At 38.3% G+C, this 16842-nt stretch overlaps 1 protein-coding gene across 1 annotated transcript in view; it reads left to right on the top strand.

Annotated features, from left to right (window-relative positions):
* Nucleotides 1-16842, top strand: part of SLC49A4 (solute carrier family 49 member 4) — a 67840-nt gene that overhangs the window by 39232 nt on the left and 11766 nt on the right. The window contains exons 6-7 of the mRNA XM_084871715.1: nt 978-1045; nt 4867-4994. Coding sequence (XP_084727841.1) covers nt 978-1045; nt 4867-4994 — 196 coding nt within the window. The remainder of the gene's footprint in view (nt 1-977; nt 1046-4866; nt 4995-16842) is intronic.

Raw genomic sequence — 16842 nt, 5'->3', positions numbered from 1 at the left:
GAATGCATCTGTATTGTTAGGGACACAGGGATTTCAGCGGTAACAACAGCTAACATGTACCAAGCATTTTGCATTTATTAGCTTATTTAATTCTAAATAAAAAGTCTTCATCATCCCCATCTACTAGTGAGAAAACTGAAACTTAGAGTATGAGTTGAGACAGAAGCCAAGTCATAATAAGAGTTTAAGATACAGGCATGATGAGCAAATACAGGCAGCATTTGTAGATTGCTCTGAATAAGTTTGGCCATGAAGGTAGAAAAAACGATTAAGACATTAGGTAATGGTGACAGCTCTAACTTTTATTGAGCATTTCCACTGTGCCAACCACTGATCTAAGATCTATACATAAATTATCTCATTTGTCTACTTTATAGGTAAGAAGGTATAATAAAATTTTCCCAGGGTCACAAAGCTAGTACATGGCAGGGCCAGAAATGTTTTCTCAAGAGCTGACTGAGCTATACCGTTGAAACCCAGCTCAAATTCTCTTTCTCTATCCAGTCTCCCTAGGTGCTCAACCCTTAAACCTACGTTGTCTCCCCGTTTTGTGTTCTGTTAATACATTTTTAGTTGTTGCTAGGTGTTTAGCACTTAATTATTTCCTAGTTCTTGCCTGTCTGTTGGCTATTTTTAAACTTTTTTCCACCAATGACCATCTTTTGTCCTTTTCCTATTTTCTTAAGAGTTCCTATTATAATGCTAGGCGTGTAGAATATATTTTAAAAATATTTGTTGTGACATTGATTATATGATGTGACACTGATAAGTTAATCGAGGACATATTTACTGAGATACATCTGTATTACTTAGTCACACACAAATCCTTTCATGTGATTCGTATTCTTAAATGGCATTTCCTAGATTTGTTGTCATTTAGCTATTAATATTGATTATAGAGGATTTTTTTTTTTTCAAGCGTTCTAAATTGCAACATGATGGTCTTATGATTAATGTATTTGCCATTTTCTTAACAGGTAGATGCTGGTTGGATTGGATTTTGGTCCATAGTTGGGGGCTGTGTTGTTGGAATAGCTATGGCAAGGTAAGGTCATTTTATGTTAAACATTTGAGTAGCCAGAAACCAACAAACAAAAAGCCCAAAGGGATAATCAGCTCCCCTAAGTAAACATTAAAATGTAAGGAAAAGTAAAATAGGCAAAGGTCAGAGAATGGGGCTACAAGGATGTCGACAAACAGTAGGGAGAATTTTCTGCTAGAAGAAACCTTAAGAGTGGTCCATCCTGAAATGTTTTTGTAGCCTGGCAATGTATTTCCAGTGTAATTGAACTGCCTCTTTCTATGTTATTAGAGAACAACATCTACAAATGGAATCCAAAGGTGATAGTGTAATAGAGGCAAATGGATACTTATCAAGAATTGAAAACAATCATTTGTAAGAGCATGTCTAGAACTTTCCATAAAAAGGCACTGTCCTGATTAGCGTATATTTACTTCTGGGTTTTTTTGGCATGTATCTCAATGGTTATTCCATTTTGAGTAAAAATGTCCATAAAGACTTCCAGTTTCATTAAATTGCCTATGATCTTAACACATTATGACAATACATTTTTAGAATGAGTCAGGAGAGGGAAAAAGTTTCATTTATTCTAAAAAAAGGAAAGAATGAAAATGTCACTCATGTATGTGACAGCCTATAAAACTACTCTCGGTTTTTCCAAAGAGATGATATTCATTCACTTCCCAAATAATTTTACCCTATTTAAGTCAGAAACAAAGTTAGGCAATCAACTTTACCAGGAAAGGAAGAATGTAATTACATATTTGGGAAGATAAATAAGATGGGTAAATCACCTCAATATCTAAACACTCAAGCATTAATTGACACAGGATAATATTATATCTAAATCTTTTCTTTGTTTTGTTTGTTTGTTATTCCTCACTCAAGGATGTTTTTCCATTAATTATTAGGGAGAGTGGTAGAGAGAGGGAAGGACAGAGAAAAACATCAATATGAGAGAAGCAGATTGATTGCTTGTTTCATTCATGAACTCTAACCAGGGCCCTGGGCCGAGGAGGAGCCTGCAACCAAGATTCATGCCCTTGACCAGAATTGAACCTGGGACCCTTTGGTTCACAGGCTGGCGGTCTATTCACTGAGCCAAACCAGCTAGGGCTATCTAGATCTTAAAGTTTGCAAAGTGTTTCTTGGACAATGAAAGAATAATTTAACACTAATTTATAAATCACTTTATGAGGTTTTTATAATTTAAAAATATATAAGAATAAAATCTAAAATTTGTAGCAAATCATTACATTGATACTGAAATGGATTGACCTATCACATTTGACAAAAATCATACCTAATTATTCTAATTAAATCTCCTATCCATCATTTACTCAATTCTATTCTGAGCACCAAAAAGGTTAGAGCACATGTGTCAAACACAAGGCCCGCGGGCCAAATCCAGCCCGCCAGGCCTTGCAATGTGGCCCGCACCGCGCTGTCATCACTGCACTCCGCTGTCAGTTTATGACATTGTCAGTTTATGACTGTTCAGTAAACCATTCAGCCCGCGATTTAGGCTGGATTTTAGATTTTGGCCCCTTCTCTGATTGAGTTCGACACCCCTAGGTTAGAGGGAACCATTATACATATATCAGAAATGACATCTCATATTCTCCTTTCTCTTTATTTTCTTTCTATAAACCTTTCATTTTAACTCTATAGAAATAGAATAAAGGGAAAAATTAGAATGAGAACATGTTTGTTTTTAATATGTTGAAATAGAGGGTCTATAAAGTACTACCCTTACCCTGGGATCTGAAATCAATTATATGTTTCTCCTAGACCTTAAATAAATTTAAAAATTACATTTATAACACCAATTTTTGGGACCCCTAGATTGCAGTCTCCTTATAGACATGAATTCTTTGGATGATTATTTTATAATTATGTTGGCAAAGGCCCCTCCTAAATGTTCTGCTTTGGTCCTAGCAGTATACTTTGATGGTATTATCCCATTTGAAAGGTCTAGGTCTCCAAAAAGCAGATCCCAGTGGTCAGTTTGTTCTTGGGTCATCCGGCCCTGTGAAACTGCCCCCCAGTTCAACTTCACTCAGCTCTGGTTGCACCAGAAAACTCTTCTATTCTCTCATACCTGGTCAGATAGGCAGGTGGCCAAAAATATATATAAGAAACGTGTGATTTCTAGATTTTCTTGAGGGACATTCTTATCAAGCTATGGAACCTTTTTTAGAATTTGCAAGATCAAAATTTTTCTGTCTGTAAACTTTCATAGTTGAGAATAAACCTGTCACTGGACAAAGGTGCAGTCATTTTTCCTACCAAAAGATGGCATCAGCTCTCAGAGGAAGTTATTTTAGTCTCGATAACGCTTTCAGACATGATTAACCATATCATGCCAAATAACTGCAATACAAAAGATAATATTGAAAATGTTGATGGGGATGGACATATAATTACAACAGAAACTAAATTCATTTTTAAAGCTTCAAAGAGAAAACAGGGTAAGTGCCATATTTAGTGTGGGATCTGTTTTTCTGCAATGGGAACGATTCTTAAGGACAGAGAAAGTTGTATGTTGGCTCAGCCAGAGGATTGTGCCTGTACAATCAACAGTTAGCAGATGAGGAAAAGCAATTAACAAATGGAAAAGGTTCTGGTCATAACTAAATGGCAAGCATCTCTTACCAGATGCCTTTTTGTTTCACATTAACTCAGAGGGAAAAGCAGGGATTTTAAGAACATAAAATGCTAGGAAACAGTAGTCACAAGGTTTAAACAATAGTATTCTCTGTTCCAGAGCCATGTTCTTGTTCTCACAAAGCTTACAGTCTGACAGGAAAGATAGAAAACAAAAGCAAAAACAGGAGGAATTACAATAGAGATAAATGCTATGAAGAAAATAAAGAGGTGGCAAGGGGAGATGTTTTAAAGGAGCCTTAATGAACTGACACCTGGATGACCTGAGGAAGAAGCGGGAGTAGATCATGTGAAGAATGGGGGTACAGCATTCCAGGCAGACAGGACAGGTCATTGCTGGGGGACACAACATTGCATGTATGAGAAGCAGAAACAGGCTGTTCAGCTGGAGCATAGTAAAGCAAAGGGAGGGTGGAGGCAGAGGCCAGGTCACATAGGACCACAGAGACTCTAGTGTAAGCGTTAGAATTTGGTCTCTGAGTCTGAATTTTGGGAAAGCCAGCTCTACAAGTTTATGTCAACAAGTTAGCCTGTTTTCTAAAACTAGAACAATATGTACTCATTAAAGGATATTTAGCAATTAAAGAAAAAATATAAAGAAAGTAAAAGTGGTATTTAAAAGCTTAGAATCCATCCTGTGAGTTATAGATCCTGAACGGAAATCACCTTTTGTGTGCTTGGTAAGAGAAAAAAATCATTTATCACTAAGTAACATTTATCACTTATGCACACACGCATGTGCACGCGCACACACACACACAAAAAAATGTATCAGTTAAAAAAAATTTAAAACTTGCTTTTAAAAGAATGTGTGGAAATTTCTTTAAGAAATTGCCTATCTTCATATACATATATATATATGTATATATGGCTAATATGCAAAGTGTCCCCTCGAGTTCAACCGTGAGTTCAGTTGCTTGCTATGATGAATGCTGACCACCAGGGGACAGCATAGAACAAAGAAAGCCCTGGCCAGCAGCTGGCAACCAGCAGCCGTGGGAAGGAAGGCAGTGATCGGCCCTGATTGCCAGCCAGGCCTAGGGACCCTACCTGTGCACGAATTTCATGCACTAGGCTCCTAGTTCTTAAATAAAAGTGTATCATAGATTTAAACAGTATTTTTTAAATTCAGCTAAGATTAATAGACTGTTGTGTTTTATTTGTTTGTTTGTTTTTAGGTTTGCAGATTTTATCAGGGGTATGCTGAAATTAATTCTCCTCCTCCTGTTTTCTGGGGCTACACTATCATCCACATGGTTCACCCTCACCTGTTTGAACAGCATTACACATCTGCCTTTAACCACAGGTAAACACTGACTTTTAAACTTCGAATAAATATTTTTAGTTCATAGGAGTATGTATATTTTGACAGTAGGACTTTTTCTTGCTTTCTGTAAGTAATTGTTAATATACAAAAAGGTCTCCCTTGCCAGCCATCAAACCATTATCCCATTTAAAAAAAGCTCAATAAATAACTAAAATGTTTTCACTGGTATTTTACATATGAAAAAGAAGTATTATCTTTAACCCAAGCTGTATAACATGGAAAAGCTGATATGCTTTTAACATTCTTATCAGTGCATAATACAAAGATTTTTATCTTCTTTATAGCCATTACATCATTGTACAACAGTAAAGAAAATGAACAAAGGCAAAAAGCTATGATGTTTGTAGTACACTCCAGTAAAATCCTTTGAGCCAGCAACTATAATTTATTTTATATGTAGTATAATTACATCATCAATACAAAACAAAACTTACTGGAAGTATATTAGAGGCAGATTACTTAGCTCATCCAATTGACCTGAAACATTTATAGTTGTTGTTTTTATTGGGGTTATTAGTATCATTGGGGTCTGTGTTCGCTTTCTGTGGTGCTGGAATAAGTTACCACCAAGGTAGTGGCTTAAACCAGCACAAACTTACCTTACATTTCTGTCCGTTAGAAGTTCAGTTTGGATCTCCTCAGGCTAAAATGAAAGTGTGGGCCGACTCAGGAAGAATCATTTCCTTGTCTTTTCTGTCACATTCCTAGGCTTGTGGCTCCCTTCCTCCGTCTTCAAAGCCCAGAACAGCCTGTTACATCCTCCTCACGTTGTATCATCTGTGCCTCTTCCAAAGCCACACTCCCTCTGAACTCTCATCTTCTGTCTCCCTCTTCCATTTTTAAGGATCCTTGTGACTGCATGGAGCCCATCCAGATAATACAGGATAGTCTTCCAATTTTAAAGTCAGCTGATTAGTAGCCTTAATTCCAAAGATAACATGTTCATAGATTCCAGGGATTAAGACATAAGTATATTTTGGGTTAGGATTGGGGGGACATTGTTCTGCTTACCTCAGGACCTTTATAAAATTACTGTGACAGCCCAGTCAGTGTGGCTCCGTAGTTGAGCTTCAACCTATCACCTTCAAGCAAATGTCACACTTTGATTCCCAGTAAGGGCACATGCCCAGGTTGCGGGCTCCATCCCTAGTGGGCGTGTGCAGGAGGCAGCTGATCAGTGATTTTCCCTCTTCATTGATGTTTTGATCTCTCCCTTTCCCTTCCTCTCTGAAATTAATTAAAACATTTTTTTAAATTACTGTGACAAACTATCTTATAAATCAAGGGATTCTGTGCCCTTTTTTTTTCTTTTCACTTTAACCAAAGATTAAGATGCATGCACTGGTCCTTCTTATCCAGGGGGATATGTTCCAAGACCTCAGTGAATGTCTGAAAGTCCGGAGAGTACCAAACTCTAAATATACTATGTTTTTTTTCCTGTACATAAGTATATTTTTTCCTTTTCACTTAAAAAAAAGCTCTTTATGGCTTCTATTTGGCATAATCTAATTGCAGAATCTTTTGTGCTTTTGGACCCTTATTAGGTAAAATAAGGGTTACTAGCACAATCCCTGAGCTACCATGACAGTTGATCTGATAACAGAGTCTGCTCAGTGAGTACCGGGCAGGTAGCATATGCATCATATGCATTGTGGATGTGTGGGCAAAGAGATGATTCTTGTCCCAAGCCGGATGGAGTTCGGGAAGGTGACAATGAGAGATTTCATCACCCTACTCAGAAAAGTGTGCAATTTAAAACTTAAAAATTATTTAATATTTTCAAACTAAGGTTGACCTCGGGTAACTGAAACTGCAGAAGGCAAACCCACAGATAAGGGGGGGACTACTATATTTTTTACTTCATTTGCAATTAATGTTCTGCCACCTGTTGGATTATGTGTTTAATTGTAGGGTTATTTGTTTTAAAGGTAGATTGTAGGATTGTAGGATTATGTGTTATACCAAGCACTGCTATGGGTAGGAGTGAATAGTCTGAAAGTGGCTCTGTAGCCACCTATCACCCAGTGGCATGCATGTTCCCTGGGACTCCGTGAGAGGAGGGCTCATTGTCTACCGATAATTGAGGAATACCGTGCATCCCTACTTGGACTTATACTGTCCGTAATAAAAGGACCAAGACTTGTCATGTAAGGGGGGGTGGGGCAAATCTTTCCAAGGCACTCATTGATTTGGGAGTTCCTACCACTGTCATGGTAATAATAGGGCACCAGGATACAGCTGTCCTATAGCCATGATTACCAAACTGTGCCAAGCGAGCTGCCCTGAGGTGCCACAGCAAGCTCATAGGGCAACATGGGCTATTTTAAATTTCCAAAAGAAACGGATATTCCACATCTGCCAGACACTGTGCGAGCCTCTAGTTCCAGGCAGTTTCCACTTTCAGCATGGATCCTGCTACGTTATTTTTGATGATGTCTTGGCAAAGTTAGGTTTTCTACGGTTGCTGTACTAAAAAGCAAATACCGCTAAAAATCAGTGTGGAACAGGAAATGAGAGTGGTGGTGTCAGTCTGATTCTAAGATTTGAGAAGTTGTACACTGCCCATCAGATGCACACATCCCATTAGTAGGTAACTGTGGTTATTTAAGAATGAAATAAAGACATATTTATTTCAATATTTGGGTATTATTTTTTTAAATAGCTACTAAATTATTAGGACATATATATTCTTTAAATTGTTTGGCTCTAACTGTGTAATTAATACAACTGTTAGCTGTTTCTTTTGGCTTTGGAGTGCCATGAAAAATTTACTGAGACAGAAAGGCTGCTGAGAGGGCAGGTTTGAAACCTCTGCTCTATACCACCCTGGGAACCCTCTGTAATGTCTTTCGCTTTGCCTGTAAAGCGGTATTTGGATATTATGTATTGTACTTTTTATACATTAAATTCCTACTTTAGGGTTTTGAGCAATTTGGGAAAGTATTCTGGGCCATAATTTTATTTTATTCTGGTATCATTTCATAGTTTAGCAGTTGTACAACATTCTGGTGGCACAGTTTTGGTTTATAACTTTTCTTATTCATGGCATTATGCTCAGATTTTTGTGTGATATTGTATGTCAAGTATGCATCTGTTAGATTTTACAAGAACATGGTCATGAGTACCCAACGAACAGATTTCTTTCCCTTGAATTAAGTGTAAAATATTCATTATAAGATAGTACATTCATTAAATTATATGTATTTTCTAATTAACATAAATTAACAGTTTTATCTCTGGATGGAGGCACTAGGAATGAATTTAACTTTTTACCTCCTTTTTGGGGGGTCTGGGATTTGTATAATGAACATACTTTTATAATCAGGGAAAAAAAAGTATATATTTGAAAACAATACATCTTTTTTAATCTTAAAAGAAAATTGATGTAACTGAACCTGGTCATGACTGTTTTCCCAATTTGACCCTGAAAATAATTATGTTGGACAGAAAGGAAAACAGAATTCTAAATTAAATCAAGAACATAATTGAAAGGTTGAGTTTGACGTGGCCATCTTAACAACTACTGAATTTTTAAATTCTACTGTTGTTTTCAACTGCAAGTCAGTTTTTGAATGTCACTTAGATTCTCCTGAAAGATGCAGTTTCAATATTTTTTATATTTATATTTCATACATACACTGGGTTAAAGACTAGATTTGTTCACATTCCTTCTCTTAATTATAGTATAGTATATTTTTTTCAAAATTCATGCACTGGGGAGAGGTCCCTCAGCCCAGCCTGCTCTCTCTCACATACTGGGAACCCTCAGGGGTGGCTTAAGCCTGCTCCCTTGGGAACAGACCTAACAGTCTGGCCTCCCTTTGCTTGAGGCGACAGGGCTGATCAGGGGAAGGCGCCAGTCCCATCACCCCACTGCTGCAGCCACTGCCAGTCACCACAGCTGCCAAGGTATTTTCATCATCACGGACTCCAGTCCCTTCACCATGAAAAAATGACAACTTTCTTTAAGCATTTTCAAGATGTGTCTTTCATAGGATATACATTTCTTTTTCTTTTTAAAAAATATATTTTATTGATTTTTTTATAGAGGAAGGGAGAGGGATAGAGAGTTAGAAACACCAATGAGAGAGAAACATTGATAAACTTTCTCCTGCACGCCCCTACTGGGTATGTGCCCACAACTAAGGTACATGCCCTTGACTAGAATCGAACCTGGGACCCTTGAGTCTGCAGGCCTCAACCCAATGAGCCAAACCAGTTAGGGCGGATATGACAGTTCTTTCTTTCTTTTTCTTTATATCCTCACCTGAGGATATGTTTCCATTGATATTTTCCCCTTCCCTCCATTCCCAAGCTCAGCCCATTCCCAAGCCTAAGGCCTCCAACCCAGACTTTAGGCTTGGGAAGGGGACCACTGCCCCTCCAATCACAGGCTCGGCCCCTTCCCAAGCTTAAAGCCTCTGCCTGATGAGTTCCCTCCCACCACCCCCACCTCTCCCTCTGCGGCTGGCAGGGTGGGGCAGGCGGATGTGCTCTGGGCATGCCCCGCCCGCCCAGCCCCACCTGCCCCACCATGCCCACAGCCACTTCCACCTTAGTCTCCGCTGCCGCCTCCGGGGCCACAGGCACCCCGCTGCCTCCCACAGCAGCAGCCTCCTCCAGGGTCACACGCACCGCTGCTGCACACCTCGCCCCACCCCGCATGCGCTGCCAGTGCTTTCCCTCCAGCAGCTGCAGCCGCCTTGCTTCCACTTTTCCTCCCTCTTCTTTCTGTGCTGTCTTCAGTCTCCACTCTTCCCTCCCTCTGTGTATACAAATTAATCAACATCTTTGTTGGGTTAATTTTCATACTCACTCCGATTGGCTGGTGGGCATGGGTTATGTAGTGGAGTGATGGTTAATTTGCATATTACTCTATTATTAGGTTAGATTTTTTTCACTTTCCTGACACCACTTAATAGTTACTTGAATGTATGTTTTAACTCTTCTAAAAATGTGGAGTATGAACTTGTGCCTTATTAAATTCTGACCTCAACTCCTACCAGAGAACCTACCACAAGCCCTGAGGAATGAATGAGTAAACGAATGAATGCAATGTATATATTATCTCCATTTTGTATCTCAGTAGATATGACTTATTGCAGGTAGTAGTCAGCAATCATGCCTACTCTGTTATTTAGCACTAGCTGTAGGAAGGCAAAGGGGCACATTTTAATGGAACAGTGGAGCATTTAAATAAATCTGTCACAGATATTCTTACCGCCTTTGTAAAAATCTGATCTCATTCCTCTTAAGTAAAAGAGGTTTCACGAAAAGGAACTTACTATAAAACCTAATTATAGACAAAGTTAGACCTTGGAGCTATTTAAAACTCAGTTATGACAAATTCATGTTTCTTTTTTTCTTTTTTACCACAGTCATTCTTTTTTTAATCAGGAAAATATCTAGCCCTATTCCCCATTTCTAGCAAACTTAGTATTTCTGTTACTGCTTTTTCTATATCAGAAGAATTTACATGAAAAGCACTTGATAATATATGCATTAATTATAACAGTTGACCTAATAAATTAAAAGCTAGTTAATTTTGTTCAACCCATGTGTTGTAACTGCTACTACTACTAAAACCTTCTAATGCAATCTTTTTGTAATCCACTGATCTTGACATTATTGTGCCATACAAAGAAAACTGGATCATTTCAGTTGTGTGAAGGCATACTGCTTTGCTATATGTACTTGCTTGCACGTATCTTCTTGTAGGCTATCAGCAATATGCTTTTATTTCCTTAAGGAAACTTAATATTTAAAATTGCATTATATCTTCATTAATCGAAGCATCTACAATAGGGAAAATAAATAAACTCATGACTAGATAATGCAAGTTTCAAAACCTTGAAGCTATGCCATGAACAAAATTATGAAAATTCATTGTTCACCTTATCTGAGAACTTGAGTCTAGCCCTTTTAGCCACAACTCAGTCATTTTTCACAGAACAGATGAATACTTTGAAAATGGCATTTTGAAAAACGTTAGCACTTTGGTGTTGAGTTTGCTGAAACAATATAATTTGGGTGTTTAACAGAAGTTGCCTTGGGAGACAGTTTTCCTCTAATTCAAGTTACTAGAATGCCATGATGGTGACATCAGAAACAGATAGTGGGAGGGAATACGGGGGATAATTAGCTAGACATGAGCCCCTTGAGAGTGATACCTGACAACAAGCTGACTTCAAGTAATATTTGAGGAAAGAAAACATATTTGGTTGTACTGAAGGCATGTGACATAAATAGAGGAGAGCTTTATTCTCTTTATATTTTCATGTATTTTGCATTTATTAAGATAATTATGTCCCATTTTAATTAGCATGTAAAGAAGTAAAAACATAATTGCCAAAAAGAGTGGTAAATAAGAAAATTCAGACCCTAGCCAGTGAGTCTCAGTTGGTTGAGTGTCATACACTGAAGGGTTGCCAGTTCGATTCCCGATCAGGGCACATGTCCAAGTTGCTGGTTTGATCCCCAATTGGGGTACGTATGGGAGGCAACCAATCGATGTTTCTCTCTTACATTGATGTTTTTCTCTCTCTCTCCTTTCCTCTTTCTTTAAAATCAATAAAAACATATTAGAAAACAGAACTATTAAAAAAAAAAGAAAATTCAGAAAAGAATGATGAACATGCTGAAAGAAATGGAAAGGAAATTAGTAGTATTAAGGGATCAATTAGGGATATTAAGAAGACTAGAAATGACTTAATTGTTTTCAATTTTTATGAACTAAAAATGATTTTACTCATGTTCATGACTAAGAGTGAAAAAATAGAACATAGATTAAAAGAAGAAAATGAGCCGAAACCGGTTTGGCTCAGTGGTAGAGATTGGTCTGCGGACTGAAAGGTCCCAGGTTCGATTTCGGTCAAGGGCATGTACATTGGTTGCGGGCACATCCCCGGTAGGGGATGTATGTGCAAGAGGCAGCTGGTCAATGTTTCTCTCTCATCGACGTTTCTAGCTCTCTATCTCTCTCCCTTCCTCTCTGTAAAAAAATCAATAAAATATATTAAATAAATAAATAAATAAATAAATAAATGAAGAAAATGAATTTGTGAAAAATCTTAAATGTAGTCATGAAATGCTCAAAAGGCCTATTATGGAAGACCATATACTGTTTGTTTATCCATGAGATTATCAAGAATAAATAATTTTCCAGGCTGGATCTGTATTTCTTGAAGGTAGAGGGCTTGACCAGGTAATCAGTGTTTCCTGATTTAATAGTACATCGCCTTCTTCAATAATTCTTTGGAAGCTTGAAAGTTACTGATTAAACCTTTATCTGTGATATCTGATTTCACACTAATCTCTATTCTGGGACCATTGTTACAGTGGATTATTAGTTGTGCCTCGTTCCTTCGAGATAATCACTTCTAGCCCTTAGAGACTCTAAACATAACCATGAACCTTTGGAGGACTAGCCTGTGTCAACAAAGAGGCCAAACAAGGCACACCACAAATTTATAACACAAAGAAAGGAGATCATCCCCACTGCTGAATATTGCAGCAAAATATGCCCGTCCTCTTTTGGAGCCACAGTTTCATGCGCTGCATATTTTAATTACGGGAGATTATGAAGACCACAGCAGTCATTTTTAGGAAGAAAATATGAGGCTGAAAAGAGAGGTACAGCTCAGTGATTCAGGAATGTGTATTGGTGTGTGTGTATATGCATACATATGTACTCTGTGTGTTCCACATGCTCAAAATCTATGAAGAAAGACTATGTAGCTAACAATGTGGGTGTTTACTCTTTATAGGTATGTCTTTATTTCCAAAAGGATTTGCAATACCAAGTTTACATTGTAGAAATATTTTTAGTAAAGGTCTAATATAATAATTCCCAGTTATTTCCTAACTTTATCATAAAATAAAAGCAATCATTATGCACAAGAATAAAAGTTTATCAAATAAAGAATACTAATGTTATAAATCTAGTCTTTAGGGAAATTTCTTGATTCTAATTGTTAATAATTCATAATAAAAATGATCGTTATTTTGTAATCCTTATTTCTTATTTATAATGTTTTTTAATAAAACCACAAACAAATTCTCTGTTATTCTTGTCTATCTAGAAGCACCTATAAGATTTTGTTTTTAATATTCTAGTTAAGCTCTCTTGCCTACATCTTTTAATTTTGTTATTGATCTACTTAAATGAATCCTGGTCATCATCTGATATAACTTACCATCCCATAAACGCATTAGTGTATCTCTTTCATTACCATCCAGATAGATCTTCATCACACTGCAATTTGAATACCTCCCCAAAGAGAAAGCACATTACCAGTACTGTTGTTAGTCAGCTCTGAGTCCTGGGAAATTCTTTCTCTTATTGAGATAACTGACGTGGAGCAACACGGCTTCCACAGAGCAAGCCAGCTCCTTCCCTCTTCCATTGATGGCCCTCAAAACATTTGAAGACATTTATCATGTCTGTCCTTAGCCTTCTAATCTAACCATCCCCCAGTTCTTACAACTCTTGCTCACTGGACTTCAATTCCACACCACTGACCACTCTCTTCTAAACCTACCATTGCTTGTCATTGTCCTTCTCAAAATGCACTGCTAGAGTTTAGCACACCTTTCCTGCTGCACTCAGCACTTAATATTAGGAGGCTCTTATTTCTCATGATTAGACATTGCTTTTTTTTTTTAAGAGAATGAAGAATAATTATCTCCTGAACTCTTCTTGTGTGTGTAAATGGCTGCTGAGCCAACAGGCGTCTTTAGATTCGGAGTGATTTGAGGACAGAGTATGTCCTATTAATTGTTCTAGTAGAGTGGCTTACATATTATAGGCTCCTGATAAATGACTTTGAAGAACGACTTGAGCTCAAGTTTTCCCTATTATATTGCCTAAGCAATAATTTTTGGACTCATTTTGCATTTATCATGATTAAAGTTCATCTCTTTCTTTGTAACCTTTTGGTGCTCTATTTTTGATTTCTGTCATCTGTCTTATGTGCAGTCACTTCCAGCTTTGTGCTGAATACAGATTTGAGAAGCATGCCTGCTGTGTCAATATCACTGAGTAAAAGAAATGCCAAGCCTTGTTTGTTTTTTTCCAACCTGACACAAGTGCGTGATGGAAGCATGCTAGGCTCTGTAGGCCTTCATTACATTACTTTTACCACTGCTAACTCACATGGTTTCTAAATAGGTCCTTTTGACCTTCAGAACTTTGGTCAGTTCATCTGTAAAACACCTTACCTGCCTCAAAGAGTTGATAGGATGATAAAATATGATATATTTGAAAATATCTTAAAAAATGTTTCCAAAATTATGTAAACCCAAGATTTGAAATTGTTCTTGTTATTGATATCTTGAGAATCTCATTAGATGTTGAATAGAAATAGTTCTTATCTGAAATTTTGTGATTTTTTTTTGTTTTATAACCACTACTCATCTAAGATTTGAATATTTTGATTAAAAATGTATTTATACATAGTTTTATTTCCCTAAAGTTTAGTAATTTGGTTTGTCATTGGGAGCAGGGTAGGGGGACCAGACATTCAGGATTATGATCCAATTAATGTTCTTGAAACATATCCATTGTAACTGTATTTTGTGCTACACAGGACTTTGTGTTTTTATAATTTAAATTATGAGCCTGCAAATTTTTTTAGCTTCTTTGAAAGAACTCTACATCAGCATTGTGTTTGTTCTGCTAAATTACCTTGGCTTTTTAATTGAAAGGCAGTCTGTTATAATTTTAGTATGAGTACTATAGAAAGTCATGGAAATATTTAATGATCATGTAGTTTGAACCCTCTCTGACGAGCAGGAAATTATCTTGTCTGCCTGACTTTTAATAGATGACATTCACCCACTAGATCTGCCAAACCAGTGTATAAAGACACTGTATCAGGCTCTAAACTGCAAACTCAAATGAAAGTCAAATTCAGGCTCTTAATAATCAGCTTCTACTTTCGGCATTCCCCAGGACACTGGGGAGGAATATTTTAAATCTGTCCTGACAACCACCTTCCCCCATTCTGCTTACGGAGATCTTAATTTAACCCTTTCCTGTTCAAATTACTTTGATTCTTTAGTTTCTACAATAAGAAGTAATTTCAGCATATCCATTGAGTGTAAAACAACCTTTTGCTCATCTTTTTTTGGTGTTTTTTTTGTTTTGTTAATCCTCACCCAAGGATATTTTTCCATTGATTTTTAGGGAGAGTGGAAGGAAGAGAGAGACAGAGAGAAACATAGACATGAGATAGACACATCGATTGTTTGCCTCCTGCATGTACCCCAGCCAGGGCTGGGGAACCTGCAACCAATTTATGTATCCTTGACTGGAATAGATTCCCAGACCCTTCAGTCCTCAGGCTGATACTCTATCCACTGAGCCAAACCGGCTAGGGCTTGCTCATCTTTTTTATAGTAATACTAGTGGCCCAGTGCATGAATTTATGCACATTGAAAGGAAATTAATTAGAAGACATATTTTAATATTGCTATTTGCCCTTTCTCTATAATAGAAGTGTCAACCAAATTCACGATCGACAATGACAGATCGAAACACACGCATGCAATTAGTGCCAGCGAGAGCTTTATATATATACTAGAGGCCCGATGCATGAAAATCCATGCACTGGAGGAAGCCTGGCCTGCCCCCTCTCACAGTCCCAGAGCCCTCAGGGGTGGGAGGTGACCCGGCGATCAGGAGAAGGCGATGCCCCATCACACCTCTGCTGCTGCCACTGCCAGCAGTGCAAGCCTCAGCCAGCCCTGGTTACCTGAGCCTCGGGCAGCCCTGGGTGGCTGGGCAGCCACCATCCGAGGCTTGCCTGTGCCCTGGGCCAACTCTGGGTGACTGGGGGGTTGAGGGCACTGGAAGAGTCCGGAGGCAGGCGTGTAAAGTGGCTGGATCCACCTGGGGGCGTGCCTAGCCATGCCATTTGCCTGCTGCCCCAGCGGGGCTGAGGGGAGTGGGTGCTGCCATCTTGTGGTTGTGGGCACTGCCATCTTTGAGTCAATTAGCATATTTCCTCTTTATTAGATAGGATAGAGAAACTTGCTTAATTAGACCTGCTTTATCATTTAGCTCAACTTTGTCTAGCCCAGTGAAGCACCCCAACTTCCCTTTCAGGTAATTGTCAGCAACACAGCAATAAATATCAACATGAAGCAGATTATTATTATAGATCATGCAGGGAGGATAAAGGGTAAAATATTTAACTGCAGCAGTGTTTGACTCTGTTCTGCGCAATGAGAAAACCTGAAGTCATTTTCAAGGTCCACCATTTCTTACTTCTTTTCAGTCAGGTCAAGTTTTTAAGCTTTCTAAATTTCCACTTTCTGGCAAATGAAAAGAAAATAGGATTCCATCGAGTCTCCTATCTTCTGTGAGGAACGTATGAGATGAGGCATGGGAAAACACTTCACAGGTGTAAAATGTTTTCACCTACCTATAAAGCAAATCATGTTCCTGGGCTGAAGAAACTGCAAGGAGGCTGGTCACTAGGGAAAGGAAGCCAGACATTGCTATGTGACATCATTATCCAGCACCCACACCCACCGTTTTGGGGGCACATTTTGCACTATGGGGTCCTTTTGGCTGCAGTTTGGTGGGGTGTCACTCTGGGGTGGTGGCAGGGCCTGTGTCCCATTTCGGGGAAGCCAAGTGTTGCTTTGTGAACTCCAGGTTCGTGGTGCCATTTCTCTGTGCATTTCTCAGCAGCACCAGTTGGATACTTAGCATATTAGCCTTTTATAGATATAGACTAATGACCTGGTGCACGGATTTGTGCACATTGAAAGGAAATTAATTAGAATGTGGCCAGCAGGGAGGGACTGGGCAAGATAGGCT

This window comes from Pipistrellus hanaki (assembly GCF_964339955.1).
Source record: "Pipistrellus hanaki genome assembly, chromosome: 2".
In the NCBI taxonomy this organism is placed as follows: Eukaryota; Metazoa; Chordata; class Mammalia; order Chiroptera; family Vespertilionidae; genus Pipistrellus; species Pipistrellus hanaki.
Note: the sequence above shows the minus strand (reverse complement) of the source record. Positions and strands in the feature narration are given on the sequence as shown.